This window comes from Nilaparvata lugens, chromosome 7 (assembly GCF_014356525.2).
Source record: "Nilaparvata lugens isolate BPH chromosome 7, ASM1435652v1, whole genome shotgun sequence".
Taxonomy (NCBI): Eukaryota; Metazoa; Arthropoda; class Insecta; order Hemiptera; family Delphacidae; genus Nilaparvata; species Nilaparvata lugens.
This window is the reverse complement of record NC_052510.1, coordinates 55306106-55319267: the sequence shown is the minus strand read 5'-3', so window position 1 is coordinate 55319267 and position 13162 is coordinate 55306106. Positions and strand designations below refer to the sequence as shown.

Here is a 13162-nt window from a genome sequence, read left to right as displayed (position 1 = left end):
TTGTATGTTCTGATTTTCTTCTCTTTTTTCTCTTCTATAATTACTTTTTTTAGTATTGTACTCAATACTTATGACGTGTCATATACTACCAAGCTTTGCTTGATTCTGTAGTGTTATATGACGAAAATCAAACTAAACTAACTAAACTCTACATTTTTTAAAATTACTCAAAAAATTTTCAATTAATGGTTATTTGAGTGTGATATTTTTGTTATTTTTTTCTGTTTTCAACCGTCAAAATTTAAAATCTTAGTTTTCGTTGTTTTCGAGTGAAAATGGACTAAATTTCAGTAAAGTGAAATCATAACCCTATTTTGGACTTTTAAAGTGTTATCTAAATTTGGGAAAGAAATAGTACAAGGAGTATCCTTAGTTTTTCTCTCCCAATCAGTGCTTCTCTGTAAAAAATATAAATAAATGAAAAAATAAACATGCAGCTGTTGTCTTCTCTGTTCTGTCAATGATTTTCCTCAGCAGTATGCTGGGATATCTGTCAGGCCTCAGCAGTCTCATGCATCGACGCAAGTACTTGAGATGCTGCTTCAAAGTGTAAAGCAGCAGTGGCTGCTATCTACTATCACTCCTATCTCTTAAAAACAAGCGGAAGTCTGGAGCCCACACTTGCAAGCTGAAGATCTTTTTCCGAAAGAAACGTAACACCTTCTCCATCTCCTCAATCATCCATCTTTCTCCTGGGTCATGGAGCCCAAATCTGGGGATATTTTTATTTATTTAAACTTATGAATCTGAATTGTAGTGGCAAAAAATATTTAGTGTAGGTACTGCATTTTATAGGTTGCAGTAAGTTGTAGATATATTATTGCCTCTTCTACAAACGGTTTGTTTATTCATCAATACATAATGAAATGAGAAACAACGTGAATGTGCTTTAATTCATTTCTAATTTTTTCCAGAAATGTTCAGCAAAAAAGTACCGAAAAACCATATAAGACTGCTGTACGAGGAGAATGTCAGTTGCTATTTCAGGTAAGCCTCATCAAAAAATACTACTGTGGCAATAATTTGACAGTTATATTATTTATAAACAATAAGAATGGAAAATTGAATGAAGTCAAATAATTGTAAAGAACACATGATATCGTGCGTGCTATAGACGATGAGATAAACTGTGATTCAAGGTTGAATTTGGTTCAAAGTTACCCAGGTGCTTACAGACTTATTCGCCACAAACACTGGTATTTCAATTTTCATCAGCTGATGCTATTCTTATTATATCTGTATTTGTACACAAACAGTTGGATACAGATGAAATGAGCATAGCATCAGGTGATGAAAAGTGAAATGCGTGTGTTCGTAGCGCATAAGTCTGTATGCATCTTAACGATTATCAGTAAGGATAGCGGTTTGATCTATCCTCACTTCACCAAAAGACTACGCCTCTCACTATTCTATATCTATTGAATGATTGAATCATTATCACAGAAGTTTGTTTGAATTAACATTGATTGAGTGTTCATCTCGGTAATTATGTAGAACCTGGCCCATTCTGCATTATGCGTAAAAACTTTATTGTCATTGCAACCATAAAATACAAGAAATAAATAAAAATATCTTGTTAGCACTCTCCAACTTGGTGACATAATCTATTTAACTCAGCTTGCTTCCTCTCATTCACTTCTTCATTCAAAATGATATACTCTCCCACTTTATTTATGATTCAGTCGATCGAACTATTTTATGTTATGATAGTTTAATGGAATAAGATAGTATATTGAATTAATACAGTGAAATCTCTCTTAACGTACACCTCCAAATAATGGACATCTCTCAATAATGGACAAATTTTGATTCCCCGCCATTTCTCCATAAGAGGAATATACATCATTATCTCTAAATAGCAGACTCTCTCAATAACGGTTAACGGACACTTATAAAAGGGACAAATTTGTGAAATAACGGACACCTAAAAGTGGTTTTGTAGAGCTAGGACAAATAAAATTCCTCTTTCTGGCACATTAATTCGAGAAAAAGCTTCAGAAATAGCCAAATAGTTAGGTGCTAATGATTTTAAAGCATCGTAAGGATGGTTAGACAAATTTTGAATCCGACATAACATCTCATATAAAGCTGTTTGTGGAGAGATCGATTCTGTTGATGATAACATTGTTTTAGAGTGGAAAAGAAAACTAGAAGATTTATGTGAAGGCTATGAACAAAAGAACATTTTCAGCTGTGATGAGATTGGTCTATTTTTTATAGCTTTACCGGACAAAACTATGTGTTTGAAAGGTGAAAATTGTAGGGGGGAAAATTTCAAAGGAAAGATTAACAGTGCTGTTGACTGTAAACATGAATTTGAAGAGCCATTGTAAGTTGATATTTTTCACCGAATGTCACTTCAGCCTGTCAACCACTGGATCACGGGGTGATGAAAAACTTTTTAAAAAAAGTTTTTTATAGACAAGTATTTTGCATCATATTCTAGCGAAGATAGAATATGTTGCATCCTTCTTTACTTTCTTTATACCTTCTCATTACCTGCTCTATATCAAAAAGTAGATGAACCCAAGTTCTCAATAGCGGACAACTCTTTATAGCGGACATTTTACTAATCCCCAGAGGTGTCCGCTATTGGGAGATTTCACTGTACTTATTTTTCCATCCATGTTGATATGGTTCATAGAAAAGTCTCTGATTTCTCTCCGGCTTTTGATATAGACTCTTTATCACCTCGATCGACTAACGCACTATGGGGGTGAAGACTTATACTTTCTTCTTGGCAAAATTTTTATCCACCAGTGGTTCTCAAACTTTTTACTTCAAGCCCCCCCCCCTGCATAATTCAGCTGTAAACCGAACCCCCTACATGTATAAGCTACACTACTATACATCTTTTACATATACGTATACGTACGTATATACTTACATATTTTACACTCAATATTTATTTAGTTGAGTTTTGCACATTCTATACATAACCCAATGTTGCAATAGTTTCAATCATTATAAAACAACAAATTCTATACAAACAATAAATTATAATTCTATTCACTAGACTTACATCTTGCAAACACCAATTTTCCTTCTATTGCCATAGAATAATAAATTGTCTACCTGAAAAATTCATTCTAAATAGAATTACTAAGTGTTTAATTTATGAAATAAGAGAGTGGGTATGTAGGAAAGTTTACTTCGGACTTGAGATTTCAGAAGATTAATTGACTTTTTGTTCTAGTGCTTACATTGTTATATTGTACATACATTTATATTCTGGTGTTTATATTGCATATTGTTTCCTCTGGTACCAATTAAATTGTCTTAGACAACCATCCTAATTACTTTTAAGATTTTTTGAACTCTCTTCCAGAGCTCAAGCATTAGCTTTTCTGGGAGAGCCCATTATTTCAATATTAAAATAAAAGAAAACATTCGTTGAATATGTTTTTAAATTAGTTAAGATTATAATTAGTTTTAACATTATAAGAATGTTTTTGTTTCACTTGTTTGTAAAAAAAAGAATGGCAATAAATTGATTTGATTGATTGATTGATTCAGGTACTGCAGCTACTATAGTACATAGTTGTTATTTTTGTTTCTCATAGAAATTAACAATACAAAGAGCGTCTGTGTGAAGGATGAGCTTGTTTTTTCGCACAGAGAAACGAGGTGTCAGCTCCGATAACGCTACTCTAAGTTCCTGGGTCACATCCAGTCTTGATCAATATTCACTTTTCATGGCAGCTAGAGCAGAAAACCCAGTTTCATACGGATAAATTGTAGCAAATGGAGTCTATATCTTCAATGCCTTTTTACTCAAAATTGGGTGTTCCTTTTGCACACCAATCCAGAAGGATGTAAGAGAATATTCTTCAAACTTCATTTCAAGCGCAAAGCCACTTTGGAGATCAATGAGGTTCTTTTTCTATCATGTTGAGGGAGCACTTATTGATTGAGAATTTGAATTTGACAATACGGTTGATATAAATATTTTATGAGTAAAATTACTCACATGTAATTTTAAAAATAGAAAGATTGCTTATCATAATTATTTTAGAAGTAAATTTAAAACATTTACCAACCAAGCTTTGCGCCCCCCTGACCATTCATCGCGCCCCCCTTGGGGGTCGCGCCCCACACTTTGAGAACCATTGTATTACACTATCATATGACTGTAATATTACTTGGAGTATATTATTATTAGGTTTATTCGCCATCAGATTGTATTATTTTGTTTGCATTGCTACTACTCTTAAATAGAAATAAAAATAGAAATCCAAGTACCCTTTTCTAAAATTGTTTACATACGAGATGTTTCGGCTATGATGCCATTATTTATTATTTATTTATTTATTTATTATTTATTTATTATTTATTTATTTATTATTTATTTATTTATTTATTTATTTATTTATTTATTTATTTATTCCATTGGCATTGGCATTATCAAGTAATTGTTAGGGCTTGATCAATTGATCAATTACTTGGTAATGACATCATAGCCGAAACATGTCGTAATTAAACAATTTAAAAGAAGGGTACTTAAATTTTTATTTTTATTTCTACTTAGAGTATAATATTGTGTGACGTGTATTTTTTTACATACTTCACCTATTTCTGCTTCTGTCGGCACTTATATTATTATTTTTTTTTTGCAGGAAATCTATTTTGCTGCAAGATCTCAATAGAGTCATGGTTATTCTGGAGATTGTCGTAGCCGATGAAGTGAAGAAATTCTATGGATTTGGGGAGACTAAGAAGCACGCCAAGAGGGCTGCAGCGAAGATGGCCTTGAGATTTTTACGGTCAGAGTAGGGTGTCCCAAAATCCTTGAAAATAATGTACTTATTCAAAATAAGTAGACTTCTTGAAGATAATAATACTAATGATGGGGTATCCTAGAAGTGGCACGTCTTGAAAGACGTGGTACTACAAAAAGACTAAAAAAGAAAAATAGATAACTATGCACTTGTTCTCTATTTTTTCTTTTTTTAACTCATTATTTCATGAGTCATTTTTCTTGTTTTATAAGGTAGTTCTATAATTTTGTTCTGTTCTTACTTCTTTTTCATTGTAAGGTTACAATTATTTTTCCTTTCTATTTTGTTATCTTCTTAACATTAGCTTACTATAAGACATTTTCTTTTTTTAACTCATTATTTCATGAGTCATTTTTCTTGTTTTATAAGGTAGTTCTATAATTTTGTTCTGTTCTTACTTCTTTTTCATTGTAAGGTTACAATTATTTTTCCTTTCTATTTTGTTATCTTCTTAACATTAGCTTACTATAAGACATTTTCTTTTTTTAACTCATTATTTCATGAGTCATTTTTCTTGTTTTATAAGGTAGTTCTATAATTTTGTTCTGTTCTTACTTCTTTTTCATTGTAAGGTTACAATTATTTTTCCTTTCTATTTTGTTATCTTCTTAACATTAGCTTACTATAAGACATTAGTCTTGTTAGCTTCAAGTTATTATGTACAATTAATACTTTATTTTGTTAATATTATGTATGAATTTGTACAATTGCCTGTAAGATTTTTGCTTTCCTTGCCCTATTACCATAGGTAAGGAAAGTATTGATTTCCGGAAAAAAATTAAGGTACCCAAATTTCTAAATTTTTATACGTTTCAAGGTCCCCTGAGTCCAAAAAAGTGGTTTTTGGTTATTGGTCTGTATGACATACATTGTGTGTGTGTATGAGTGTATGTGAGTCTGTGTACACGATATATCATCTCCCAATTAACGAAATTACTTGAAATTTGGAACTTGAGGTCCTTAAAATATAAGGATCCTACACGAACAATTTCGATCAAATGCGATTCAAGATGGCGGCTAAAATGGCGAAAATGTTGTCAAAAACAGGGTTTTTCGCGTTTTTCTCAAAAACAGCTCCAACGATTTTGTTCAAATTTATACCTAAAATAGTCATTAATAAGCTCCATCAACTGCCACAAGTCCCATATCTGTAAAAATTCCAGGAGCTCCGCCCCATCTATAGTGCGCCACACCAAATTTTTAATTTAAGGAACTCGTTTATTTCATTTTTGTATGATTTATTAATATCTTTGAAGGTGAATAACATTGAACGGTTTGAGATATTGATGTGCAGTTTACGTCATTCATTTTCTCTTGAGATTCTGTATAGAAATCATGTATCATATGATCACCTTCACATTAAAAAAAAATGAAGTTGAATCAAAATGGTGGTTCCAAGAAGGCGGACCAAAATTTTGATGCGACAGAGAAGTAGTTTTTTTATACGTATAGAATCCCCAAAGAACCTCACTGTCAAATTATCCTTGTAAAAGAAAAATTAAGCTGTTTTCATTATTCTCACTGTGTAGCTTATATTTTAGTTGAAGAAATAAATTATACTGTAGGTTAGAATAACAACACATTCTAACTGAGACATTCTAACAGTAAACTGAGAGTCGGTCGATTTTTTTGTAAACTTTTAGTTATGCCTTGATAGGTTTGATATTGTTTCATTTTCAGTCAAGTTTCCTGTATTTTTTAATCTTTGATTACCTAAAACTTCTATATAGGCCCTGTGTTGTATGCACTGTTGTCGGTAGTTATTTAAGTTAATAAAACTTTTATCAATCATTTGGTGCTCAAAAAATAAAAAAATTGAAACGGAATAAATTTTTAATTGAATAGGATCAGGAGTTTTGAAATGCATCTAGTTAATATTGATATAACGGTAATAGAGCTAAGGAGTTTTGCACTATATAGCAGTGATAACGCATTGTGATTCGGTTTACTCATTCGTGGTATTTGAGTTTTCAGGCCAGGTTTTGTCATCTGGCGGTATTTAATCGAAAACAGTTGAGTTGAATCAAATAAATTATTTAATATTTAATAGTTGATTTTAAATAGTTATTTTTTGTTAAAATTGAATCCAGTTCACAACTTGGATCTTAATATATAAACTTGAGCCTCTGGCGGTTTTTAAACAGTTAATCAAATAAATAATTCAATAGTTAATTTAAAATAGTTATTTGTTGTTAAAATTGAATCCAGTTCACAACTTGGATCTTAATATATAAACCTTTCACTTGAGCCTCTGGCGGTTTTTAAACAGTTAATCAAATAAATTATTTAATAGTTAATTTAAAATAGTTATTTGTTGTTAAGATTGAATCCAGTTCACAACTTGGATCTTAATATATAAACCTTTCACTTGAGGTTCACCACTGTAATGATTATTGTTATGATATGTAAGCTGAACTATATTGTTTATTGTCATGATGTTAATTAGTATCTGCTATCATTGTGAATAAGATGTCTTATATTGTTATTTTGGTATCCAACGTTTTTGTATCAGAAATATAGAATTGTTATTTCTGTATGTTTTGGATTCATTTACCATATTTCAAGTGTTAGGCACTAATGTAACCTTTTCACATGTCGTATACGACTGTCAGACGAGACTTATTGATTGATTCAGTACTTTATTTATGTACATTACAATATAATATCGGGGACCGAGCATCGCTCTGGAGTACAAAAGCATAAAAAAATTATTACGAAAGAAGAAATTATAATAATATATAGTTCATACCGAAATGTTCTATCTAATCACAGTGAATTGAGATTAATTCCCAGAGGAATGCGAAAATGTCCAGGAATGATTGACAATTTCAATTTTCACTACATAAGTAGTCTAAATATCGGGGACCGAGCTTCGCTGTGGAATACAAAAGCATAAAAAATTTATTACGAAAGAAGAAATTATAACATTCATACAGAAATGTTCTATCTCACCACAGTAAATTGTGATTAAGTCAGAGGAATGCAAAAATTTCCCTCACAAAGGCCCAGTCGCACCAAAGCCGGTTGAATGTTAATCCTGATTAATTTCACGTGAACCAAATCAGAGAAGACCATTTCAAAAAGATGGTTCTACTGGAATTAATCAGGATTAAAAATAACCCGGCTTTTTTCCAACCGGCACTAAGTACCTGATTGAATGATTACAAAAGTTCTACAGCTGAGTCATAATTTTGACACAGTCCCACACACATGAACTCGCTCACTCACTTCCATCATCAACAGACGACGAAATAATATTATCAGCTGTTTTCCGAGGATGAATAATAATAATATTATCCTTTTAATGTCCTTCAGCGTGTTTTCCCAGGGATGAGACCTGGGCAATCGAATTTCTATATTATTAACCTACTATGTTCTGAATTTCGTGAGAATCGTTAAAGCCGTTTTCGAGATATGGTGAAATATAAACATCCAAACATATATACAGAAATTGCTCGTTTAAGAGTATAGGATGTAACCTTTTCACATGTCAAATACGACTGTCAGACGAGACTTGATTGATTGAGTACCTTATCTATGTAGATTACAATATACACTGGCTTATACACTTATATACAATAGCTTACAATACAGCAAAATTATAGATGAATTTACATAATATTTTTTTTTTTTTTGTTATTTCTATTAAAACTAGTCACTAGGACTAACCATTAATTTTGTTCTGTTATTTCTTATCCTAAATTAATTTTTTATTGCTAAAGTCTTCCAGTGAAGCCTACAGTTCCAATCTATAATTTCACTACTTTAAATTATTTCACTACACTTTTATTCAATATACTTTAATCACTCCACTAGCACTACACCAACTCGAAGGGCTTTGTTCTCTTCAACCTCCTAGTGAGTTCAGTGTTGTCTAGTAGTTGGATGACTTCGGTGTTGTCGTGTTGATGAAGACGTGACTCATGATGGGCTGCCAATCGTCTTATCTCACAGGTCACATAGGGGATGTGCAGATCTCGGTGCAAATCGCTGTTCCTTATGTACCAGGGCGCATTCACCATGTTCCGCAGTACTTTGTTTTGGAATGTTTGAATCTGACTGATGTTAGATGTTCTAGAGCAGCCCCAAAGCTGAATTCCATACGTCCAGACAGGTTTTAGAATTTGTTTGTAAATCAATAACTTGTTGTCCAATGAGAGTTGTGATTGACGGCCCAACAGCCAATAGATTTTACTGTATTTGAGTCCTAGCTCGCTCCTTTTCATCTTGATATGCTCTTTCCATTTCAACTTGGCGTCAAGAGTCATTCCAAGGTATTTTGCTGTGTTGCTGTGTGGTACTACATTCCCATTCAGATTTATTCGAATCGGGTCATTGATAATTTTGTTTGTGAAGTTGATATGAATAGACTTCATCTCATTTAATCGAATTCTCCATTTTTTGGTCCAGTCACTGAATCTGTTGCTAGCATTCTGTAGTTTTGTGGCTGCTTCTTGTACTGTTTCCCCTTCTGCCAGTATTGCAGTATCATCAGCAAAAGTAGCTATTGTCACTGCATCCAATTCAGGAAGATCGCTTGTGTACAGCACATAAAGAACTGGTCCAAGAACACTACCCTGTGGAACTCCAGCCCTTATTTCCTTCAATTCGGAGACGTCGTCACCTTGTTTTACTCTGAATAATCTGTTGTTGATGTATGATTTTAAAAGTTTTACAAGTTGAGTGGGGAGAATTTTATGAAGTTTAATGATCAGTCCTTCATGCCACACTTTGTCAAATGCCTGTGCCACATCAAGGAAGATTGCTGAACATATCGATTTTTTCTCTAATGACTTCTCTATTACATTGGTGATTCTATGTACTTGGTCCAGGGTTGAGTGCTTCTGCCTGAAACCAAATTGATAGGTTGGTATCAGATTCCTGCTACTTATGATGGGAGTCAATCTCTTCATTAGCAATTCTCAAAAAGCTTTGAAATTACAGGTAGAAGAGATATTGGGCGGTATGATTTTGCTTCTTGAGGACATTTCCCAGGCTTTTGCAACATAATGACTTCTGCCACCTTCCAAATTGTAGGAAAATGCTGTAATCGGAGTGATGCATTGAATAAGTATGTTAGCATGACAATACCTTTCCTTGGAAGTTTCTTCAAGATTTCACCTGTAATCAGATCAAACCCAGGTGCTTTTTTGGTATTCATATTATATTTTATTTCTTCTTGAACCTCATTTATAGAAACTGGATCAATCTCTGTATCTAAATCATCCATTATATCTTCTTCAGGATCAATTTCAGATTGAATGTTGTTTGGTTGGAAGATTTCTTCTAGATGATTAGCAAATAAATCTGCCTTTTCTCTGTTATTTCTTGCCCAAGTACCATCTGGTTTTCTAATTGGAGGGGATTGTAATATTGGCTGCTTAATCCTTTTTGTTGCTTTCCATAATGAATAATCTGTACTGGCATCAGCTGTCAAATTTTGAAGGTAGTTATTAATGGATTCCTCAGTTAGTTTCCTTATCTCTCTTCTCAATTGTTGTGTTTTGTTATTCAAGATATTTTTGTCAGCAGGATCACGAGTTTGTTGCCATCTTCTTCTTGCCCTTCGTTTTTCTAAAACAAGTTGTCGAATCTCCAGAGGGTAATTGCATCCTTTTGTTTTCCTGGTATATTGTCTGGTGTTTTTCCAGGCTGATTTCTGGATTTGCCACATGAAATTTTCTGCGGCTTCATCTAGCTGCTCAGTTGTTCTAAGTGGAATATTCAAGTTGATTTCATTCTCCAAATCCACTTTAAAAGCTTCCCAGTCTGTTGTTCTGTTGACTAACATTGGTCTGTCTTCTTTCTTTATTATTCGTTCACTAAGTGTGAGAATTACAGCTGAATGATCAGAATCCAGGTCAAAGCTCTCTTCAATGTCGATGAAATTACTGGATATTCTCTTTGTTATGAAGAAATCTAGAAGATCTGGAGTTTTATTCAAATCTGTTGGCCAATACGTAGGTGTCCCTGTTGAATGGAATTCGCAGCCCAGCTCCTGGATAGCCTCTCTGAGTTCTTTTCCTTTGGTAGTCGTGAGTCTTGAACCCCAATCCTTATGCTTGGCATTAAAATCTCCACCCACTATGAATCTATCTCCAAGCTGATGAAGAATATTTGTATAATCATTTTTCTTTAAATTGTAACGTGGTGGAAAATATGCAGCTCCAACAAGTATTTTCTGGTTGATGGACTCTATTCCAACTACAGTTAGCTGTATTTCATTACTTTGAATACTGAAGTCTTCATAGTGATCTTTCTTCACTTTTTTCATTTTGTTGACAGCACTGATTATTTGAAAGCCTCTGCTTAGAAGATCGTTCTTTATATCCTCTGGATCGCATGATGGATGAAGCTCTTTAGACATGACACGAATTGGACGAGTTTGTTTATTTTCGTACGTGTGCCATTCATATTTAGCTTCATTCAACATCTTAGTTAAATCTCTGTATTCTTGTTCAGTTTCAACATTCAATTTTAGCTGGTTGTTGTTCATCATGTTGGCACTGAAATTGAGATTTTTCGATTTCAATGCCTCTTTAATTTTCGAATACTCTTGTATATTGCTTAATATGACGGTGGTGGCTTGTTTCTCTTTTCTGTCGGTTTCATACTTGTAGAATCAGTTGCAGGCCTTATTTTTTCTGGTGAGTCACGGATTTTTCTCTTCTTTTGTTTAGGGAGAATCCATGCAGTCTCTGATGCTACCATTTTCTCTTCTTCCTCCCAATTCGGTGGTGAATAACTTTTATTGCTACTTCTAGAAGATGCTGGTTGCATTGTATGTGAAGCTGAAGATTGAAGATTCTGTGTGGTTGTAGATGCTGATGAAAATATCTCTTTCAGCTGATTAATCTCCAACCGTGCTCTCTCCAACTCCTTTTCCAGTTTATGCATTCTTTCTCTCTCTTCACTCTGTTGGAAAGTGACTTCTTTCCATGCATTGTACAAAAACTGCTCCGTTGCAGTTTTCAGTTGGTTCGTTTTTAGAAACGATTCTGGGGAAGTGTTGACGTTTCCAGTCATTGACGCTGGTTCAACGCTCCTAGCCGGTGTTAGTTGACTCATAGTTGCGTCGTCCTCTGTTTCCTCCTCCTCTTCGAACTCTGGCAGTAGGAAGGTTGGCAATCTTTTGGGAGTCGACATTCCTCACATTCTTTACATTCCTTAGCCGGACTAGATGGTAATTCAGCACTGAACTGATTTTTCGGCGCAGGGCACTGAACTCGCGCACAACAATTAAAACACTGAACTCAGCACTTTAACTATTGCATACACTATTTCAACTACTCTCACTAAAAAAACTACGTCTGCTCGCTACGACTGCTCGATCGATACTCATTTACATAATATAGCCTAAGAAAATATTTATTGAACAGTATATGATATGAAAAAAGCAATTTAGAATAACTATAGATAATATTGTTATGCATCTACATAAATTGAGGGAGCTTTGGACATATCAATGTTCATTCTTTGGAAATAATATTTAAAATATCCTTCCCACTAACTCTCTACCAAAGTCTTCGAAGAGGATACGCGACTGGGTGTCCACCCGTCTAGTTGTCACCTCGGAATTTCAACCACAGGCGACAGCTTACCCCTCTTAAAAATGTATCGCTTCCATCACTTGGTCCCATCCCGTCTGTATGGCACCTACTGGAATAGCTGGTGCCATCCTGTCATCTATCATTTCAATTTTCAATTTAAATTTATTTGAATAGAATACATTTTATTGATCAACAAATATATAACATATACATGGAGCTCGTCACGTCGGTCAGGTACAAAGGAAAGTCATAGACATTTACATAGATGAAGTAACTCAGATAGGCTACGGTACAATAAATAAAAAAATGTCAGATAACATAAAACAGCATGAGATAACATGGAAAAACTTTGCCATATCAAGACTACAATTTATTCATTATGTGCTAACAAATTCGCTGCTGAGGTATTCCTCTAATGTTAGAACACCCTAGTTTTTAGTAGATCCTTCATTTTTTTCTTGAACATATCTTTTGGAAGGTTTCTGATTACTGAGGGCAGTTTATTGAACAGTACGAACTTTTGATATTTATGGCTCTTATAGGATTTGTGCAGTCTTATGGTGGGCTTTACCAAATCGAACTTTTTCCTGGTATCATGTTCATGAGATTCAGATTGTTTAATAAAGTATTTTTCATTTTCTTTCATGAAAACCACATTGCTGTAAATGTACATGTTAGCCAGGGTCATGATGCCCTAACGTTTAATAGTTTCTATGCACAATTCGTTGAATTTCAATCCGCCTATGCATCATGCATTTATTTCAATACACATCTCATTAAATACAAAATGCATATATATTTTAATCCCTCTAGCTTGAAAAACAACACCATGTA

General features: G+C 33.7%; 1 protein-coding gene across 1 annotated transcript in view; it reads left to right on the top strand.

The window, feature by feature from the left end:
- Positions 1 to 7314, top strand: part of LOC111059032 (endoribonuclease Dicer) — a gene marked incomplete in the record, with an annotated part of 135688 nt that extends 128374 nt beyond the window's left edge. Inside the window, 2 exon segments of the mRNA XM_039433199.1 lie at positions 915 to 987; positions 4617 to 7314. Coding sequence (XP_039289133.1) covers positions 915 to 987; positions 4617 to 4773 — 230 coding nt within the window.
- Between the last annotated feature and the right edge of the window lie 5848 nt (positions 7315 to 13162).